The sequence below is a fragment of the Myotis yumanensis genome, unplaced genomic scaffold (genome assembly GCF_028538775.1).
Source record: "Myotis yumanensis isolate MYYU_CA2020_CCGP unplaced genomic scaffold, mMyoYum1.0.hap1 SCAF_1, whole genome shotgun sequence".
Classification (NCBI taxonomy): Eukaryota; Metazoa; Chordata; class Mammalia; order Chiroptera; family Vespertilionidae; genus Myotis; species Myotis yumanensis.
The window spans coordinates 116287306-116309797 of record NW_027223752.1 but is presented as its reverse complement, the minus strand read 5'-3'; the positions used below and the strand labels follow the sequence as shown (position 1 = coordinate 116309797).

General features: G+C 51.3%; 1 protein-coding gene across 1 annotated transcript in view; it reads right to left on the bottom strand.

Moving 5' to 3' along the window:
• Positions 1 to 22221, bottom strand: part of HCN4 (hyperpolarization activated cyclic nucleotide gated potassium channel 4) — a 43567-nt gene extending 21346 nt beyond the window's left edge. The window contains exon 1 of the mRNA XM_070407588.1: positions 21449 to 22221. Within this exon, the coding sequence (XP_070263689.1) occupies positions 21449 to 22221 (773 nt within the window). The remainder of the gene's footprint in view (positions 1 to 21448) is intronic.
• Positions 22222 to 22492: the final 271 nt, after the last annotated feature.

Sequence of the window (22492 nt, the reverse complement as noted above, 5' to 3'; positions counted from 1 at the left end):
GGCAGCGGTCGCCAACCTTTCAGACCTCACGGACCACCAGTGATCCGTGGACCACCGGCTGGTGACCGTTGGTCTAGAAGGTATGACCAATCATCCTGGGACCCGGCCCAAGTACCAGCCACCCAGGACTGGCCTTAAGACAAAGCACTTGCACTGCAGGGCTGTTTTCTTCTGTTACTAATTTAGGCAGTTACACAATAACAGATAAAGATATTAATCTTTATTAATTAATTAATAAAGAAATAAGAGCACATACCTCAATGTGGGGTGGGGGGAACGAGAAGAGGTACCAAAGAACTTATATGCATAGCCCATGGACACAGGCAATAGGATAGGGTAGTGAAGACCTGGGAGCGGGGGGTGGCTAGCTGATTTGGCTCAGTGGATAGAGTGTCAGCCTGTGGACTGAAGGGTCCCAGGTTCAATTCCCATCAAGGGTACATGCCCGGGTTGCAGACTCAATCCCCAGTAGGGGGGTGTGCAGGAGGCAGCTGATCAATGATTCTCTCTCATCATTGATCTTTCTATCTTTCCCTCTCCCTTCCTTTCTGGAATCAATGAAAATATATTTTAAAAAATTTAATCTTCTACTGCAAGGAAGCCAGGAGGATGTGAGAGACAAGCATGCAAGCTTTCCCCAAGTCTTCAGAGGATTCCACCACAACCCTGCATGAAGAGTTCTAGGTTTGAAAAAAAATTACTTCACAGCAAACTGTTTCCTTTACCAGACTCAAAACGGTGCTATGAGTCAAGGAGAGGGCAAGGCCTGCTTCACAGAAGGTGGGCAGACAGCTGTCCTACATCTCACAGCTCAGGGAAGGGCAGCTTCCGGAGAGACCGCCTCTGACAGCTCCTTTGAAAGCCAAGCCCTTCAGGGTCTCAAGATAGGACCTCTAGTCAGAGACTCACTTGGCTAGTGCTTCTCATTCTAAGACTAATGGCAAGAGGTCAACTTCAGCTCCTTCTCTGCCCCAAACCCACCAGCCTTTTTCTAGCCTGACCTGCCTATGCCATCTGGGAGAACCCAACCTAAGACCTGAGAGCCTACCCCAGCCATCACACCAGGACACAGAACACAGCACACCCTGCTAATGACTCAGGGGCCCTAGGAGAATGGTTTCAGTGTCTAAGTGGTGTTCTTAGCTGTATACACTCTCTACCCAGCCTCATGCACATCATCCAAAGACAGCTGCAGACACTTATTAAATGCTACACACATGTATCCCCATTTACACAGTGTGTAAACACTCCTGCATACACATGGCCATCACCCCTTTTCATTTAATCTCTTGGGAAAAACACAGCAAAACAAACAAAAAATACTGTGGCACAGAGAAGCACTGAGGTTCCTGTGGTCCTCTGTACATAAAGCTAATAATACACCCAGGCTGGAAGAGTTTCTAAAATTAACAGAGCAGGCACAAGCGGCTGCAAATGCTGACTCGGTCAGGCCTGCCATTCCAGTGGGTTTCTACACTCTCCCAGCTCTAGTTCTCTCAATTACAGACCAAATTTGAGGCAGTAATCAACAAAAAATGTTTGCATTTAGTGGTCTTCATAAAATTAAATTAAATGACACAAAACACCCATTTCCTTGCATTCTGACTAATTATCTCAATCGTGAGTTTCCAGATGCTAAGGGATATTTCTGGTGCCTGATCTGGGCTGGGGTGGAATACTGGAGCACTTCTCCCCACAAACCACTGTGCTGGAGCATCTCAGGGCTACGCAAAAGGCAGTGTAATGTGGTGGGGAAAAGAAGCACAGGCTCTCAGAGCCAGCTAACTTGGGTTTGATTTCTGGTTCCATCATTTACTAGCAAGTCACTTAATCTCTCAATGCCTTAGTTTCCTCATCTGCTGAATGGGTATAACAGTACCTTACTGGCAGAATCATTATAAAAATTAATGTTTGTAATATGCTCTGACCTGTGCATAAATATATTATTAAATGAGTAAATAAGTAATTCAAAAGTAAAAAAAAATCAGAGAAAAGAGGTGAGGGAGGAGGAAGATTTAGTCTTCTAGGGGAAAGCCACAGCAAAGCATCTCCTGGGGGTAGGGGTGGAGGGTGACTCAAAGGTCCTATAAGAGTCAGCAGTGGATGCCAATGATTATAATATTCCCTTAACAATAAGACGACAGCACTTATTCACCTCGGTAGACAGATGCCCTGATCTCAGGGAGCTCATGGTCCAGTCAGAGGACAAGGCTTAGATAGAAAACCATGATGTAAGAAACCATCCCAGCAGCAGCCCAGGCATCTGAAAAGGTGGGCTCCTGGTGCCCAAGAAGGGTGAGGCCAGAAAGTGCTTCTGGAGAAGGTGTGAAGTGGGACTTTGGGAGCTGCCTTTGGCCTCACAGACGAACCTTCCTTACTCTTTGTTGGATGGTGGCACAGATTTCTGAAAGCAGAGCCTAGCCAGAGCAAAAATGATATTCAGAACCACAGACAGCTTCCAGCCCGTCTGCCAGCCCCACTGTGCTGGTCTAGCCAGGGGAAGTTAGGCAACAGCTTCCCCACTGGCATCCTCCGCTTCCTGGCACCTCTTCTTCTCCAATCCTAGTGACCAGAGGCATCTTAAGTGATGCCTTAGTGTCCCTGGGGATTTCCAGTAGGGACTCCTTGGTGACTGGAAAGCCTATATTCCTGAAGATCCCCAAACACTTCACACTTATTGAGTGCTTTCTTTGGGCTTTCCATGCATTACTTCACTGAAACCTCACAACAGCACGAAGGTGGCTGCTTTATCTGTATTTTACAGATGATGACACTGAAGTTCAGAGAGAAGTAGTCATCTTCCCAGACAACACAACTAATGAGGAGCAGAGAGGTCTGTGGGACTCCAGAGTCTGACCTCTTGGGATTTTAGCAACCTCAGTGGGATTCAGGAAGGCAGACAAGCCTTTCTCACACCTTGGCATCATACTGGAGAGGTGGCCACCCTGCTGTCCCTGCCCCTGCTGTCCCTGCTCTAGAGACAATGGAGAAGAGAGAGTTGCAAAGAAGTTGCAAGAGGATCCATCCTCCTGATGCTGGAGCCTTATGAGATACTTCCCAGGGTGGGCAAGGTAGCACACCTTTCTTTTTTACTTTTTGTTAATTCTCACCTGAAGAAATTTTCCATTGATTTTTAGAGAGAGTGGAAGGGAGGGGAGAGACAGAGAGAAACTTTGATGTGAGAGAGACACATCAATTGGTTGCCTCCTGCATGTGCCCAGCCTGCAACCAAGGTAAGTGCCCTTGACGGGAATCGAACCTGGGACCCTTCAGTCTGAAGGCTGACACTCTATCCACTGAGCCAAACTGGCTAGGGCAAGTAGCACACCTTTCAAGAATCTGTCATTAGCAATCAGTAAGGCCCAGTTGCAGTCTGAAAACAGAGCCGCCCTAGCCAGAGCAAAAATGATATTCAGAACCACGGACAGCTCCCGGCCCGCCTGCCAGCCCCACTGTGCTGGTCTAGCCAGCGGAAGTTTGGCAAGAGCTTCCTCACTGGCATCCTCCGCAAAACTAAGAGAAGAGAAAACTAAGGTCCTGTAGAAGGGAAAACTAAGGTCCTGTAGAAAGGAAAACTAAGGTCCACAAAGGATGAATGATAATATTTTCAAAGCCTCGAGCCAGATGCCCATACTCCCCTAGCACCACACTGCCCCTAAAACCATTCATGAATAAATCCCACACTCCAGGGAATGCATCCATGGTGGTGGGTGTTGGACTCTGGCAGAGAAGCAGTGGACAACCACCCTCAAACATGTTGGAGTTGGCACACGTCTGAATTAGAGGCCTTGATCCCTCCAAAGCCAGATGACCCTCTCCTATTGTAGTGTTCTCTAAGCTGGTAGGAAGTCTTGGTCAGAAAGAGGCCCTGCCCCAGGTTTAGTCCCAGGGCCCCAGGCCCATCTTCCCTCAATCCTGTACCTTACTTCCTACCTGGGCCAACAGGTCCACCCAGGCAAGCAGCTGGCCTCTCAGCAGGAGGACGTGGCCTATAGGCCAGCTTTGGAGGAACAGGTCCCATGTGCAGAAGGAAGGAAGGACCACAAAAAGCCAGATAGCTTTCTACACTGACACCTGGAGCATTTCATGGTTTGGTCTCAGAGGAAGGGCATGGCCTCAAGGCAGCTGAGGGAAGAGAAGATAAGAGGACCAAAGACCCTCTCCTTCCTGGAGGTTTCCCTGGATGGGATTAGAAGTGGAGGTCCCAGAACAGGATGAACTCTGTCAGCCTCCTCTTGTCCCCACATGCCCATGCTTGCCTTTGAGCACATATGCTCACACGCACACATGCATGCATATACACATGTCTACATAGCTGCACACATATACATATAGGGTGGCAGACAAGTAGGTTTATACAGAGTTTATTTTTATATTATTATTTATTAGTTTTACTTAATTGTATTAATTATTCTTATTTTCCAGGCAAACCACTGTAAACCTACTTGTGCCCCAACCTATATGCACATGCACAAACACACCCAGGATTACATTTTTGTTCATATGCACTCCTGTGAATTTTTGCCCTCATACACGCATCCATTGTCACACATGCATATTTTCTTGCACATCCACTTGCATTCATTTTGACACAAATGATATCCACTGGGAATCCTGTCAGCTGGGAGAAAATGTCTTTTGTCAGCAGAAGAGCTACCTCTTCTAAGACTCTCCAAACTTTCACCAAGTGAGCCTCTGCACAGCCTGAGATCTGGCTTTGGATCTTCTAGACTGCTGCAGGCTCCAGGGCCTGTGTCCCTTCTTCCAAAGAGGCCTAGCACAGAGACCAGGAAGTGGGGGCAGTGGGGAGAGGTGAAGGGCAAGGAAGGAAGCAGTTCAACCTTTCTCCTGGATTCCTTCTCTCTTCCCTACCTTGCAGACCCAGGATGTGTGTGTGCTCCCCAAAAGCAGAAGTAATTTCCCTTCCTTGTCTGATATGTGAATACATAGCTGGGGTCCAGGGGTGGGGTCCAGTAAATTTATTAAATGGATGGGTGGATTAAAGGCTGTTGCCAGTGGGGAAAGGAGACTGCCAAAAGTAAAAATAAAAAAGAATATGCTAAAATGTTAACACTGATTATTGCTAAGTGGTGGGATTATGGGTGATTTGAGTTTTTTCCATCATACCTTTCTATAATCTTTAAATTCTATATTTTTCTAAAATATGGGCAAATATTATCTTTATAGTTAGAAAAATAAATCCATATTTAAGCAATGACCAGTGTCCCATTCTGTGAAGTGTCCCCTAATGGCCGTGCAGACGTGAGAAGGTGCAGGTGACAGGAAGATCAGGAGAGCTGAGCTTTCAGGGGAGGCCAGTGATGGAAGAGAGAGGAGGCCACTTGAAGGGCAGATGTGACAGGCAAAGGAGACCATGTGAGGACGCACACACGTGGGCACTTTCCTCACCTTCCCTCCCTCAAAACATAAAAATTGTTTAAAAGCATGGACTGCCCTGGCTGGTGTTGGTAAGTGGTTAGAGCATCGGCACTAAAGGGTCTTGGGTTTGATTCTTGGTCAAGGAAAGGTACCTCAGTTGTTGGTTCATTCCCCACCCCTGGTCTTGGACATGTGCAGGAGGCAACCAGTCGATGTGTCTCTTTCAAATGGATGTTTCCCTCTCTCCCTTCCCTTCCTCCCTCCTACTCTCTCTAAAAAGCAATGGAAAAAAATATCCTCAGGTGAGGATTAAAAACAAAAAGCATGGACCAACCCCTCCCAGCCCCCTACCTGTCCAGTCTCTTGTTTATTGCTCTCTGAGGCAGAGCTGCTGCCCACCTCCCTCCATAAAGGAGCTGCTGGCTGCTTGGGGGTGGGGGAAGTGGGGTATTCGGGAGTTCTCCTTGCCTGGGCCCCTGGGGCTGGCATTTTAGCCTTCTCCCCAACCTGACTAGAAACCTGCCTCTCACAACCTTGCCAGGCTGGACCCTCAGCTCTGGCCTCTGAGAAGAATATACCCTCTACCCCTTGGCTCCCCTCCCCCCAGCTCTAGCCCAACTTCGCCCACTGCTTCTCCCTAACCCTGGGGTCTCCCCCACTACAGTAGATGAATTGCTCTCTTCCTCCCACCCTCTCCTGGCCACTAGGGCTCTATTTTTAACCCACCTCAAAATCTCTGACTCAGAATCACAGGGCTCCCAGATAGTTGCTCCCTGGGCCTGGCGCTGCCTCCAAAACAGATTCAGAGTCAAGGGCATCTAGTGCTTGGTTTATTGGTGGGCTGTTTGGTTTTGGTATCTTTATTTTCTAATTATTCTAGGACTATCAATTATGGAAGGAACACAAATTTGTTTTTGTAAACCCAAACGAAGATGTCCCTTTACTTCTGCCTCTTCATGTCCCTCTCCACCCTGAGCTGAGGTCGCAGCGCCTCATCATAGTGTGAGGGCTAGTCTTGGCAACTCCCTGAAGACAGGTGAATTGTGTGAGGGCTATAAGGGACTGAACCTCCCCCTCCCACAATGACATAGCCCACAAATCACCTGGGCTCTTCCTGAGATGCATACTCAGTTCACTAGGTGTGGGGTGACTGCTAATAGGCTCCCAGGTGACGCTGATGCTGTGTTCCAGAGACCACACTGAGTAGCCAGGCTACAACAAATGGTATGGTCGTTAGGCATTCTGGTGTTTGAATACCTGGCTGGGTGGCCTGGGACAAATTACTTAACCTCCTGAGCCTGTTTTCTCATGCAAAATAAAAACATTAATCCCACCTCTTAGGATTCAATTAGATAATGCTTAAAATATGCTACACAGTGTAAATACTCAGTGCATGCTGGCTGTCATCATCATCATTGTTCTTGTGACCTGGCCTGAGGGCTATGGGGATCCTGAAGTGTGTGGACTGGTTCTACCTACAGGAGTCCTTGGTCTGGAGGATGGACAGACCCACTCACTCCACAGGGGATCTGAAGATCCAGGCCAACTCTGTGGGCAGATGGGGCCATAAACCATCTCAGGGGAGGGGAGTGAGGATTTGTCAGGCTCTGGAGCTCTATAGGCTGGAGAGAGCAGAGGAGAAATTAAGCTAGGCTTGAGAATGTGGACAGAGAGGAGCAGGTGGCAGCATGGCCTGCTGGATACTCAAGCCCCAAAGAGGAGGGGTCTGAGTGTGTCCAATGAGCAGGGAAGTCAGCGTTGTGTTTACAGGAAGAGGTCTATGCTACAAAGCAGAAGGAATCCAGGCGAGGGAGGGGTCTGAGAATCTTGGATTCTACCCCATCCCCATCTCTAATTTGCTGTGTGCTCTCAAACAAGTCCCTGCCTCTCACAAAATCTTCCTCAGTTTCCCCATTGGTTCAACAATGTTCAGTTTCCCCATGACCATCTGCAGTGTGGAGGCTGAAGAGACGAGCCAAAGGTAGCTGGCCAGATGAAAGCCTGCCGAGAGAGGAGTGTACATCCTGGAGAACTGTGACACCCCTGCCCCAACCTAACACAGGTGTGAAGAGAAGACGGGGGCATCTTGAATGCCAGACTGAGTAGTCAGGACTCTTCTGGGAACATGAGAAACCATGAAGGTTGCAGAGGAAGAGTTCTTTGGGGAAGGAGTTGTCACTGCACCTTCTCCATGGCACAGCTGAATGCAAGGCTGGGCAAAGGAATGCCAAGACCCCCTCTGGAGACCCTAAATCTGTGCCAGACACACCAATCGGTACAGCAGGGTTCTGTTCTACAGCACCCCAAGCTGCCCAGATGCAGTGTTCCCTCAGGCTAGCAACCTAACCTTTCTGAGCTTTACTCAGCTGACATGACCCTCTAGGGCAGCGGTTCTCAACCTGTGGGTCGCAACCCCTTTGGCGGTTTAACGACCCTTTCACAGGGGTCGCCTAAGACCATTCTGCATATCAGATATTTACATTATGATTCATAACAGTAGCAACATTACAGTTATGAAGTAGCAATGAAAATAATTTTATGGTTGGGTCACAACATGAGGAACTATATTTAAAGGCCAGAAGGTTGAGAACCACTGCTCTAGGGACAACAGGGAAGGGGACTAGCAACTGGAGAACTTCCCATCCCAGCTTATAGGAAACAAAGAAGACTCAACATGGCTCTCCCCACTCAGGAGAATAGAATAAAAATAGAATACTGCTCTGGAGGAGCATGTGAGAGCAATCTCAGGGGAAACTAGGTAGGAGAGCTCACCTGCTGCTGCAGACAGACGTGCCAGTGTGAAGGAGGAAAGGCGGCGGAATAGGGGCAGAACTTTCTAAAACCAAGTAGCACTGGGGGGTGGGGACATCATTTTGTTGGGGGTGGGGAGCTGCCCCATAGAAGGCAGCTAAATATTGACACTGGGAGGATGTACATGGCCCCCTTCTTGCTGGGATGGAAGTCTCTTGGGGTGCCTGGGCTCTGAGAATGTGAGCCGGTCAGGACTCCGCTGCCTTCCTTCCAGGAAACATAGTCTGATGAGAGCATGTTTCCTGGGGTCCCACCAGCCCCAGAGTCTCATGATTCTGATCCCTAACAACCTGCAAGGAGGCAGGGGATCGACTTCCTAGAGACAGGCCCAACATGAATGGGCTTGGGTGCCAGTATCACCCGCAGACTCCCGGGAACACTGCAGGGCTACAGCAAACATGGTGCCATCAGGGAATTGCAGACCATACATGTGGAAGAGGCTTCGTGGGTAACAGAGGAAGAATCACCTGGGTGCTCCAAAATCATACGTCCCCGGGCCTCACCCAAGGAGGCTCAGGTATCTGTAATTGCATAAAGCTCCCTGGTAACTTTGTGGTTGCCCACTGAAGCTTTGAGGGTCTTGCTAAAACTAAAACCCAACTGTCTCTGGTCCCATTTTGGATGAGAAAATCAAGGCCCTGGGAGGTGAGGCATCAGCTCAGTCCACAAAACTGGACAGGCCAAGTTTTCACCTGGCCTCTATTCACACCCTTCGGCTCTGTCTCCAGAAGGTGCAGAGCAACGCAGCTGGATGATGACTGCCCAGAGCCTGTGGAACAGGATGAAAGGCTTGTCAAGTTCCTTCCCCTGCCAATTCCAAAGTTGATGGTTCTGCTGGCCTGCCCCTTGGGACTCCTCAATCATAGTTTGTCCAGTGTGATTTGAACTCTTTGAGGCCAGGTCTGAGCTTTCAGGAAGATACGCTGCCCCTGAGGAGAGGTGGCTAGGAAGAGATGGTTTGGGGCCTTTGCCCAGGGAACAAATAAAAGAAAACCTGATCTCTACTCCCACAGGGGCCCTGAACTAAGGGGGTAAGGGGGGGACTCATCAGAGCACACCAATACCACACAACATGCCAGGGAGACCCTGGCTCCATCCCCCAGGACAAGGGCAGAGTCTCAGCAGAAAGAGGCTGAGGAATTCCATAGGTAAGGAATCCCCACCTACCCTGGGAGCACATCTGGCTGGCCTGGCTGCATTTCTCATCAGTTCTGCTTGTGGGCAGCTGCCTCTGCCCCACTGGCTCAATTTTTACTAATGGGGTCAGGATTACGGGTTCAACACCTATTTGGCCAATTAGCTTTGCTCTCTTCTCAGCCGCAGACTGACCCTGAATACAGAGAGGAAAGGACTTTGCTGAGGTCACACAGCAGAACAGGATCAGGGTCTGGAGGGTAAACTCAGCGTGGAAGGTGTGGACAGTCACATGCAGGGAAAGCTCAGAACAAGAGGACCCAGGGCTCCAGGATGGACCAGCCCTGGTGCTGTACCAAGACAGGCCCAAGCTGCACAGTCTCTCCTGCTGGATCAAGTTTCTTCTAAAAGGTGCCAATGGCATGGACAAGACCTGTGGGCCTGAGGGTCTTTCCTGTCCCTGGGGAAGGGAACAGTAACCATACCCTCTGACAAATTGTAAGTGGGAGAGCCGGGAACTAGCTTTGGTGGTGAGAGGTTGGGAACTCATATTAATTATTGACAGGGGCTATTCCAGCCTGTGATGGGGAACTGCAGGGTAATTACTTCTGGGTTCCAGGCCACATGCTCAGTAATGTTATTACAGCAGCAAGCCCTGCCTTCCGGGCCCTAATACATCAGAGGAAGGGGATCTCCTCCAGTTGTGCAGCTGGGGCTAGGGCCCTGAGGAGCTCCCTTGGGCTGCAAGGGCACTCGAACATACATGCAAACACACACACGCAGAGACAGCATCAGAGCACTATCTGGGGTAGTGGGGTCAAAGTCCTCACAGGTCCAAAGAGGCAGATTCTAAGTAGCCTGCTCTCAGTGCCTGCCAACACCCATTCCAGCCAGGCAACCCCTTACCTCAAGCTTTAGATACCAGCTGCCAAGAAATTGTGCAGAATGCCTCTCTTCAGATCCAGCTCCAATCTGCTTCCTCCAGGAAGTCTTCCCTGACCATCAATCCATACCAGTTTACATTTTCTCTGTCCTCCCCTAAACCAGACCCAGGGACCCTAAGAGGAGCTGAATCTTATGTCCTCTTAGCTAGGTGGATAGTAACCCTCATCCTCCATAATGGGTGAAAACAGTCTTAGAATGGAATATATGGTCTCTGAGGGCACACCCCCCACCTTGGCTTGCCCCTCCTCAAGCCCAGAAGACAATGTATTAGCCAACCCCGTGTTATGTATTAACTTCTGAAAGCCTTGTTCATGCAGACATAACATGTCCACCCACACAGGTAAATGCTTAGACAGACACAAAATCAGCAGCAGCCAATTATCAGACCCCACAGCTGCTCGGAGCAGACCTGGAGGTCCTGCTGCTTACTCTGCAATTTGTGGGAGCCCAAAGCCGGGGGTGTAGTGAGGTGCAGGGTGTCTCTTTATCAAGCCAGCACATCTGTCTTCCCAACCCTGAGCACTGCTCTGCAGGAGCCACGAGCTGGCTGCCTGGCTGAAAAGACAGACACTAGCCCCCCAACAATTAGAGAGCAAAGCAGGGTAGGAGTGGTCACATGTGAGATTTGGTGGTTCTGGTGTCCAGCAGAAGTGGTACTGTTCTTTATTTATAATTTACTAGAGGCCCAGTGCACAAAAATTTGTGCTCTCAGGGGGGTCCCTCAGCCTGGCCTGTGCCCTCTCGAAGTCTGGGACCCCTCAGGGGATGACCACCTGCTGGTTTAGGCCCGCTCCCTGGGGAATTGGGCCTAAGCTGGCAGTCAGACATCCCTCTGGCAGCCCAGCAGCCCTCGGGGGATGTCCACTTGCCAGTGGGGAGCAGGTCTAACCTGCAGTCGGACATCCTTAACACTGCTGAGGAGGCGGGAGAGGCTCCTACCACCACCGCTGTACTGGCAGCTGTCAGCCTGGCTTGTGGCTGAGCAGAGCTCCCCCTGTGGGAGTGCACTGACCACCAGGGGGCAGCTCATGCATTGAGCGTCTGCCCCCTGGTGGTCAGTGTGTGTCATAGTGACCAGTCATTCCCAGTCTTTCTGCTGTTAGGGTCAGTTTGCATATTACCCTTTTATTATATAGGATAGAGGCCTGGTGCATGGGTTGGGGCTGGCTGGTTTGCCCTGAAGGGTGTCCCGGATCAGGGTGGGGGTCCCGCTTGGGTGCCTGGCCAGCCTGGATGAGGGGCTGATGGGTGTTTGCAGGCTGGTCACACCCCTTTCAGTGTGGGGGTCCCCACTGGGGTGCCTGGCCAGCCTGGGTGAGGGGCTGATGGCTGTTTGCAGGCTGGTCAAGCCCCCCCGCCAGTGGGGACCCTCACCCCATGGAGGTTTGGCCAGCCTGGGTGAGGGGCTGATGGCTGTTTTCAGGCTGGCCACACCCCCTTTAGGGTTGGGGGTCCCCACTGGAGTGCCTAGCCAGTCTGGGTGAGGGGCTGAGGGCCGTTTTCAGGCTGGCCAAGCCTCCTGGCGACAGAAGCTCCCAGTTTCTCCTTTTTTTCTTTTTTTTTTAATTCTGGGATTTATTTACCTTCTATAATTGAAACTTTGTAGCTTTGAGTGGAGCTCAGAGCTGGCTCCTGCTCGCTCCAGCTCTGTGGTCACGGCCGGCTGAAAGCAGGTATCTGGGGTTTATTTACCTTCTATAATTGAAACTTTGTTGCCTTCAGTGGAGCTCAGAGCCGGCCAGAAAGCTTGGCTTCCTCCATCACTGGAGAAATCAAGCCTCCTGCTCGCTTCAGCTCCGTGGCTGCCGGCTGCCATCTTGGTTGGGTTAATTTGCATATAGTCGCTCTGATTGGCTGGTGGGCATGGCTTAAGGCATAGTGAAGGTACGGTCAATTTGCATGTTTGTCTTTTATTAGATTAGATACTTTACCTCCCAGAAAGGAGCAATTAGCTATTTGGCCAATTAGCTGGCTCAGATACTAAGAGGTGTAGGAGCTCAGGGAGCTTAAAGGAAGGGAGGGCTTCCTAAAGGTGAGAGCACAAGGGAGGGGTTGGCAACATGCCCACATTGCCCCAAGACCTGGTGTCTCAGGGACGAACTGGGTTGGCTCAGAGGCTTTGTTCAAGGATTCCAGTTCCTGACCTCAGACCAAGGCCTTATCTTGGTCCCAGTCTGAACTCTGATCCTGAACATAGACTGAGCTCTAATCCTGATCAGTCTGAGCCCAAACTGTGGCCTCATATTGAGCCTTAACCCTGCTTACAAACTGAACCCCGATTTGCTCACACACTGGTCCCCAACATGCTCACATGCTGAGCCCCGACCCTGCTCACATGCAGACCCCAGAACCTATTCACACACTGAGCCCTGACCCTATTCACACACTGAGCCCCAACTGTGTACAGAAATTGAGCTCTAAACCAGACTGACTCCACTTCCTCATTTCTCTGAAGGATGTAATAAATAGACCATGTGAACACCTATTTCTCTGGTGGAGAGAACATAGATATATACCATTATCTATTTGACCCCTTCCCATTTGAACCCCAATCATTCCTACCATGGAATAGGTGCATCAATGTCACTGGGTTTGGTTCCAAAATCTCGCTCCTCCCCTGGCAGGTTCTGACAGGAGTGGAGACCTTTGAGATTTTGGCCACATCCAGTGAATGTGCAAGCATCTTACCCCAGCATCCCTGGGAACCACAGCCCCAGAGTGAGGGGTTAGGACAGGCATGTCTCAGCCTCCAGATGCTGCATCTTCAGATAAAGAAAGACTCCCTTCTCATTGGATGAGCTTAAATTAAGAAGAGACCCTGAAAATACCTCTCACCCCAAACTTTAGGCATGGGGCTAGGGAGATTTTTTTTTTTTTTTAAAGCTCCAATGACAAGAGCATTAAGTAAAAGCTTTCCCTGGCTGGGGACACCCTCAGAAGAGACTGTGGGGCTGTAAGACCCTTGCAGCCAGATGTTATATAACTCACTTGGGTTCTGGTTTCATCTCTGACATAGTCTTATCAGTGACCTCAGGCTGGTTGCTTGCCCTCTCTAGTTCTGTGCTCCCTATCTATCTATCTATCTATCTATCTATCTAAAAGGCTAATATGCTAAGTGTCCCTCTGCCCAGCCAACCGGTCACTATGATACACACTGACCACCAGGGGGAAGACGCTCAACACAGGTGCTGCCATGATGCACACTGGCCATGTACAGAGAAACAGCACCGTGGACCTGGTGCCCACAAAGCACACTCGGCTTTCCCCTAAGTGGGACACAGGCCCCGCCACCACCCTGGAGCATCAGCCCACCAAACTGCAGCCAACGCTGCCATGGCGCAAAATGCGGCCCACAGCCCAGCCCAGAAATGGTGGCTGTGAGTGCTGGGTAATGATGTCACGTAGCAACGCCTGGCTTCCTCTCCCTATTGACTAGCCTCCTTGCAGTTTCTTCAGCCCAGGAACACAACTTGCTTTATAGCCAGGTGGAAACATTTCACACTGTAACCAAATGTCTGTGAAGCATTTTCCTGTGCCTCATCTCATTTGATCCTCACAGAAGTCCTGGAGTAGGCAGATAGGAGACTTGATGGAATCCTATTTTCTTTTCATTAGCCGGAAAACGGAGATTTAGAAAGCTTAGAAACTTGACCCAACTGAAAAGAAGAAATGGCGGACCTTGAAAATGACTTCAGGTTTTCTCACTGTGCAGAATATAGTCAAACACTGCTGCAGTTAAATATTTTACCCTTTGTTCTCCCTGCGTGATCTATGATAATAGTCTGCTTCATGTTGATATTTACTGCTGTGTTGCTGACAATTACCTTAAAGAGAAGTTGGGGTGCTTCACTGGGCTGGAAAAAAAGTTTAGCTAAATCAGAAAGCAGGTCTAATTAAGCAAGTTTATTCTATATTATAAAAGGCTAAGTTGACTCATGCACGCGCAATACATATAAAGCTCTTGCTGATGCCAATGACACATGTGTGTTTCCATCTGTCATTGTTGATCGTAAATTTGGTTGACACTTCTATTATAGAAGGCCGGTAGCTGGTATTCTGAGACCTGTTACATTTCCTGTTCCAGCTGAACCCCAGCTCCTCACAGCCCCTCCACACAGATGATGTGTGTGGTCAAACATTATCTGCATTGTTTTTATTCTCAGGAGAATGTTTTATTGAACTACCTTAGTAATTTAACTTTTTAAAGCTAACAAAAAAAAAAAGGAAGAGAAAGGAGGCATAAATATGAGTTTAGAGTCCTAGAGGCCAGGATCAAATGCCAGTTCTGGTTCTTTCTAGCTACATGATTTGGGGCAAATATTTTTTTCCCCCAATCAAAGCCTGTTTTCTTTTTTTTTTTTTTTTTTAAATATTTTATTGATTTTTTACAGAGAGGAAGGGAGAGAGATAGAGAGTTAGAAACATCGATGAGAGAGAAACATCGATCAGCTGCCTCCTGCACATCTCCCACTGGGGATGTGCCCGCAACCCAGGTACATGCCCTTGACCGGAATCGAACCTGGGACCTTTCAGTCCGCAAGCCGACGCTCTATCCACTGAGCCAAACCGGTTTCGGCCAAAGCCTGTTTTCTTACCTGTAAATTGGGGACAATAGGACCTATTTTGCTGGATGCTATGGAAAGTAAATGAAATATGAGGAATAAAACTATTAGCACAGTCTGGCAAATGGTAGATGGTTCATAAATGGTGGTTACTGATCTGTGAACCCACCTGCCCTTAGTCTCTATTGGTTTGAGTCTAGGATTGTAAACTCAGATGCCTACAGGGATCAGGCAGCTAAATGTGTATGAGTGACACTGTTGGGTGTGGGACAGGTAGGCTGTGGGCAGTTGGAGAGCAGAAGTCAATTTAAAGAGGGCAGCCTCTAGTCTGCTCCAGCTCCCTACTATGGGGTGAGAATGTGGGCCCAAAGCTGCCAGGGTTTCCAATTTTTCAAGAGAAACCCCAAAGCAAAATTTTTATGTTACATCTTTCCATTTTAAAACATTGTCTCAGATTTGTTATGACCAAACAGAACACATCTGGGCACTGTGGTTGGTCCATGGGATAAATGCTGCTTAACAACCTCTGGCCTCAGTACTTCTGTCTCATCTTGAGCACCCACAGTGATGGGGAGCTCACCACCTCTCTGTGCTGCCTCCCTCCCCCATTCTGGACAGGAGCTGATAGAGAGTGTTTCTGAGTGGCCTCCTTGGCTTTGGAATCACAGATTTCCAGGTCCCTGACAATGCTTTCTCAGTAAAGCCTGGCTGGCAGAGAACATCCTCTCCAAAGCCAAAGCAATGCTCCTGCCCTCCCCATGGCCTGCTCTGGCTGGGAAATGTGGATTCTTCAACATCCCCTGGGCTCAAGCAAGATGGCCTGGCCAGCCTCAGTAGCCCTTCTATTAATTAGCAACTGGCAGTAGCAGCTTTGTAAGAGCCCTTGAGCCAAGGGGTGTGTGTGCTGGAGCTGGCTGCTTCCTCAGTTTTATGGCAAACCCCCCAGGGACTGGGGATGAATTTTCTGCTGCAGAGAGTGGCAATTGCACAGGCCACTCAGGTTGTTATGACACTTGTCAGCCCCATCATCTGTATGTAGACTGGGTAGACCTTCTTCTAGGATAGGAGAGGGCAGAGAGAAGTAACAGATGAGCCCAGCCCACAGGGGAATCTGCTAGGCATGTCTGGGGCAGGGGAGGATGGCATTAAGATTCAGACAATCCCCCACCACACCTTAAGGAGCCAAGGCAACTGCTCTTAGAGGATGCTTCTGTCCTCCCAGCCATCCAGTCGGAGCCACCTAACACTGGCTCTCCTCTCCCAGAACCTCTCGACTCTCACTGACAACATCTATTCCTTTCGGGGAATCTCACTGCAGCACAGTAGTCACTGCACTCCCTGCCCCTCCTCCTCCAGCCAGGCCCACCCTTCTGGCCCTTAGAATGGGAAAGAAGCTGCCAAATGAGACAGGATGGATGAATGAGGGCCCTCTGACCACTTGCCTCCCCTTGTTCACTCCATCCCGACAGCTAGCATCCAAGGCCAGCAGGGTCCAAGCAGCCATGCAGGAATGGAGGAAGGCTGTGAATCCAACACCCCAGGTTGGCAGCCTACCTCTGTGGCTGAGGTCTGCTCAGCCAGTTCACAGAATTCACCCTGCTGTACTGGGCACTGGAGGTCAAAGGGAGAAGACAGTGCCCTCAGGGAACTCAGTCAGGGAGCCCAGGCTAAGCACAGAACAAGCACAGGGTCTGAACTTCAGTACTACAAGCACGTTCTGAGCACCAGCAGCATCCCATCACCTGGGTGTTTATCAGAAATGCAGAATCTCAGCCCCCGCCCCAGACCTAAGGAGTCAGAATCTGTATTTTAACCAGATCCCCAGGTGAGTTGGATGACATGACAGTGTGAGAAGCACGGCATTATAATAAACACAAGCTCCATTCAAATGCCATGGAGGGAGAGGAATGATGGTGGATGCAGTGACCTGAGAGGGCATCCCAGAAGACCTGGGGTCCTAAAGCATGGGAGAGGAGAGAAGATGGACAGGCAGACAGCCTAAAATTGTTTGGGGCGGGGGGGGGCAGGCCACCTGCAGTGGCTCGCAACAGCTAAGGGAGCAAATGGGGCATGGCTAGACAGGGGCGAGGCCCCTGCCTAATTACGTAGAAACCAAACCAGGGCCTGAAGCCTTGCAACAGGGAGAACCTGGAGTCCAGGCCTCCCACCCAGCAATGTAAGGGTCCTGCCCCATGGGGTTTCTGTGCATTATCAGCATCCAGGGAGACTTCAGCCTGAGCATACCCTCCACTAGCCCCAGTCTCATCAGGTGGAGCATATCCTCATCACGAGAGAATCCCGATGCCCACTGTGCCAGCCAACAGCACCACCCAGGCAGCTCACCTTGGAATTCCACTCTGTCCCAAGGTGCCCTTCCCTTCCACTAGCACCACGGCTTGCAGCACTTTCAGCCTGGCTTTCTACACTGATAGCAGAAGCTGCATTTCTGGGCAATGGCCCCAGGAAGGTCTACTCCAGGAGGGGCCGCAGAACCCCCCAGCCCCAGAGCCAAAGCTGCTGCCTTCTGCCTCACTAACTCCTACCTGAACAGTCCTTCCCATGGTTGAAAGGGAGAGGTATAGGTGTGGGGCTGAGGAAACAGAACAGAAACTAGTCCCCAAGCGGAGCACCTTTTCTTCTTCAGGCATTGCTGCCAATGGGAGGCCCAAGCCTCAGATTACAGAGGGCACCGGGAAAGCCAGCTTTAGGAAGCTAGCACCTGCTCCTACCAGGCCAGGACTCTCTTCTGGGATGGCCTAGATAGAGTGAGGTTCACAACCTAGATGGTCTTCAACTTAGGGGTCCAGAAATTGAGTGTGATATTGTGTGTCTGGAGTACATTTATCTTTCTGGATAGAGACTGTGATTCCCAACAGATTCTGTTAGGCCTCTGATTTGGGTTCAGAACAACTCGCTTGAGCCAAGGAGAGAGGCCCGTCTAGTCTGCGCAGGAGTAAGGAAAGGAAGCAGTGTGGATAGGGGCTGTGCGGTTCACCACAGCATCACTGCTCTCTGACAGCGCGCTGGAGCTCTCACCTCTACGGGTGACCACAGTTGTACAATTTGTGTCTGACATGATAATAGGCAATGGGATTCCCATTTTCCTAGGTGAAAACTGAGGCTCAGACAAGGCTCATAACCTGAGCAGGGCCCCATAGCAGACAGGGATGAGGAGCTGATGTGAGGTGGGCAATGGCAGTGCCTAGGGCCAGTTATCAGCACAGGAGGCCATTGGCCCAGCTTCCATGATTTTGGGGCCCAGTTGTTTCTGCCTCAAGAAAAGGACCCTCTAGGACCCTCTCTTCTCTTCCCTTCCCCTTCCCTTCCTCACAGCTTCAGAAGGCTCAGGCTAGCAGAGGGAAGGGGCAGAGGGATGAGAAGGGCCAAGCTTGCCTGCCTCCATTTTCAAGGCCAAGATAGAGCTTGGAGCACAGAAGTAGCCCCAGAACTGTCATCCCACATAGGACTTCCCTGCCAGCCCCATGTCCACCCACACATTCCCAGACTCCTGCTCAGACATCAGTACACACCCCCAGGCCTACAATCCCCCACCCCTCCCTCCATCCCCTCAAAGCCTGACCCTTGAAAGCCTGATCAACTTCTGGGAATAAAACCAGGTACATCTTCACATGGGGTTCCCAATCCTTTTCTCTCCTCTTGGAAAAAGCAAGATTATATAGATGCTATGTTTTATTTATTCTAGGTTCCCACTGCCAAGCCCAACTTCCAGGACATGGCTCATGTAGAAGGAAGGACCTGTCCAGGACCCAAGAGCCCAACCTACCTTGTGTGGGAGCCTGGGGACAATGCCCTGAGGGGCTGTGTGTCCTGGCCTCTTCCCTTACCAAACTTTAAATATAAGTTTCAAAAGGCAAGTGAGTAGTAGAAGAGGAGGGAAGGGGAGGCTAGACAAGCCTTAGGAGCCTGGAGGTGCCATGGGAGTAGCCAGGGCATGGTGTGTGGAGGTGGGGGCGGGGGGTGAGGAGAAGCAGAGGTAGACAACAAAAGCCTATCATTGAACATGGCCAATAAATATGTGGGTCCCTCAGAGCACAGCCCATTCTCCAGCCCTTAGAAAAGGTACCAACCTTCTTCTCCCAGGAATAGGAGATGTCGGAAGCAATCCATGACAGTAAGCTCTGAACTCCAAACCACAAACTCAATCTATCATGGTTTGCTAGCGATTCTTTATTAAACCAATGCTGCTGGATCAATGCATTCTGCCCATCAAAATGATGAATAAATCCTCAACTGGCCCGGGCAATGCTTGCAGAAGCTCCTATAAAGCCTGAGCTAGGCAATGGGATTAGCGCCATTAGTGGCTGCAACTTGAGGGACTGAGGCTTGGGCGCTGGGTTAGGGGCAGTGGGTGAGGTTGGGTTGAGTGTTGCAGTTTCTAAGCTTAAAGACTTAGCTAGGTCTTTGCCTCTTGGACCTGCTGAAACGACATCAGCTGCTCTGGCCTGGAGACAGGAGAGGCCTGACCACTCTCCTCCAGAAGCTCACACAGACGGTCTTTCTTGGATTTCTTTCCTCACACCCCACCCAGCAGCAGACAACTACTAGGCTGCACACAGAGGATGTGTGCTTCCAGCTACTGGTCCCTGTTGCTTATTGGACAAATCCAAATTCAAAGCCCAGTCTGACTTTTTACGTTGCCCATTTTTCAATCTTGCTGCATCCACCCCTCTCTAACCCCATCTACCTCCCCCTCCACCATGTCCCAGGTGGCCTGCAGATAGTGGAAGATTCTGCAGCAGGGACTGCAGATAGACATGCTAAGATGGATAGAGGAAGATCAGGAAGGCGGGGAGGTTCCCATTGATGCAGTCAACCCAGTCCTAGTTCTACACCATGCAGGGTAAGGAGAGATTGGGAAGGCACAGCCCAATGCCCAAATGTTCAATCAATGCCTATTGCTGATGAAGGTCAGGTGTGCCTGGGGTTGGTCCCTCACAGTCCCCAACCCTAGGATGGTGATGAGAACCCTGAACAGAGGCTTTCAGACAACAAAGAGGGTGGGGAGCTGAGCAAGGGAAAGGAGGGCCCCTCAACAATCTCAACTGGTTGATACTGGCCCAGCTTACCTCCCACCACCACCAGGGAGTTCAGAGGGAAGAGGAGAAACCCAGGACACCCAGAGGATTGCCTACTCCTCCCTGGCTCAGGCTGGAGTCCTCAAGTCCCAGTGCTGACCAGAGGGGAGGCCACACTCTAGGAAGCTGGCACTGGGAATCAGCCACAGTTCCTGATGGGAGGGCCCACATTTGTTCACACAATGTGAAGATCTTCTGGGATGGGAACTTTGGACATTAGGTTAGGAAGAGTAGTCCTTCAAAAAACAAATAAATAAATAAAAATTTTAGAAAAGAAAAAAAAGGGGAGAGGCCCTCTGGTCATCACCTATTTTAAGTGTTACCTGACTGGTCATTCCCAGCATGAAAAATCTCTCGCATTGGATGGAAATGGCTTTGTTCTCATAACAAACCTAGTTCCCTAGAGTTTGCAAAGAGGGCTCTGAGTTGACAAAATGCTCATTTATAGTGGAGACAAGCAGGATAGGCAGGTAAGAGAGCTCAATACAGGACAGGGCTCAGAGAGAGAATGAATTAAACCCAGCTCAAAAGGGTGGCTGTTTTTTCAGACCCTCACTTTAATCCTGTGTATCAAGAAAGCCCAGGGGAGCACTGGGGGACCCAAGACCTTGATTGAGGTAGGGGAACCCCTGATCTCAACCTCAGAGACAATCACCAATCTCTCTTTTTGCACAGGCCCGGAGTGGTACCTGCTGTGCAGGGGTATCTGACGCAGGTAATGGCGGAGGAGGCAGGGTCCCTCTCCTTGACTGGCAGTCACACCGTTTGTTTGGGGACTCACAGCTGACCCATGAAAGACCTAGCAGTTGCTGGAACTTGGGCCACTGGAAGGAGGACGTTACACTGGATAAACTTGGGGTCACATGACAGCTGCTCATCAGTCAGGGTATAGGGCATCTTCACTGACCACTGTGAGCAAGGTCATCCTGTCCTGCCAGTCTGGATACCAGCTACCCTGGGTATCTACTGCTGGCCTACCACTTGGCATGAGGGACTGGGCCCAGAGTTAAGGTGGATGCAGAGAACTTTCATCCTGGGCACGAGGCCCCAGTGACCTCTGTCCTCCAGAGGTCCAGCTCTCCCTTTCCAGCTATAGCTCCCCAGGGCAACAGAGGCAGATATTAACAGCTTGGGGGTCAGCACCCAAGGAGCTGGCCCAGCTGCCAAGAGGTCTGTCTCCCTTCATGGCCCTGTTCTTCAGGCTGAATAGACTGTCTCTAGGATGGTCACTGACTCCGTGGCCCAGAAGAAATGTATAGCTTAAGGTGGCAGGGCTAGGCCAGGCTCGGAACACCTTTTCAGCCAGCCTCTAATGCGGCCAAGGTCTGCAGCCCAGAACACAGAGGAAAGTTCCCTGCACTGTGCAGGAAGGAGGTCTGGGGATGTCTGGGAGCCTAGAGGTGCCTCACTTCTCTTGGAGCTTCCAGTGTGAGAAAGGAAAGTAAGTTAACTCTGGCTGAGAGGTAGGGCCGAGAGAAGGAGCATGCCTGCGACAGCCTGGAGCACCATGGGCCCCCTTACCTGAAGTCGCTGTAGGGGTGGATAATCCAAAACCCGGCTGACTTAACTCTCTCCTGCTCCCGCTCCACAGCTTTCTGGCTGCCAAACATCCTCAGGGAGAATTTGTTGACCCCGGGCTGGAGCATGGCCCCGAACTGGCGCTGCATGAAGCCGGCCTGGCCCAGGCGCACCTCAGCCTCGGGGAGGATCTGGTCGCCAGCGGCCGCGCCTCCCTCCACTTTGATAGCTGTGTCCACCGAGGGCTGCTCGCAGGAGGTGGAGGCTGACTGCGGCGACTGCTGGAGTGGCGGCGAAGAGGCTGAGGGCTTCGCCGAGGAGCAGGGGCGCTCAGGCTCGCCCGCCAGGCCCGAAGGCGTCCTGTCCTCGCCGGGGGACGCGTCGCCCTCAGCAATGAGCCGCCTCTCCTCCGCGGAGTCATGCAGGTGCCCGTGACTGCTGCCTCCACCCGCTCCGCCGCCGCCCCTGCTGCCCAGCGAGGCCAGGCTCCCGCAGATGCGCCTACAGTCACCGTTCGTACTGGACTTGCCCGTACCACGGGCGGGCCCCTCGCCGTCCGCCGCCCCGAGGACCGCGCCTCGGGACTCCGTGCCGCCTGAGGCCACCGAGGGCGAGGGCAGCGGCCGCAGCCGGATGCTCCTGCGGCTGGGATCCTGGAGGTCCCCAGCACTCTCCTCCTCGGCGTCCTCTTCCTCGTCCATAATCCACGCCTTGGCCCCCACCTGCTGCGGAAGGCTGTAGAGTCGCTTGCGCATGGACGGCGGTAGCTTGTCCATGGCGCCAGGGCCGGGGGCCCGGCTGGGGGCACCGGCGCGGTGGACAGTCCAGGTCCGCCTGCCGGTCAGTCCGCCCGCGGGGACGCGTCCTTCGCCGCCGGCGCCGGGCTGCCTCAGGCGCCCATGCTCGAGCAGGCTGCGTGCCGCGGGGAGGCTCCCAGTCCGGCTTCTGGTCCCTGGGCTCGCGCGCCGCGCCGCGCCTCCTCACGGGCCGGGCGCGGGAACCCCGAACTCCCTCCCTTCCTCCCTCCTGCGTTCTGGGGCGCGGCGC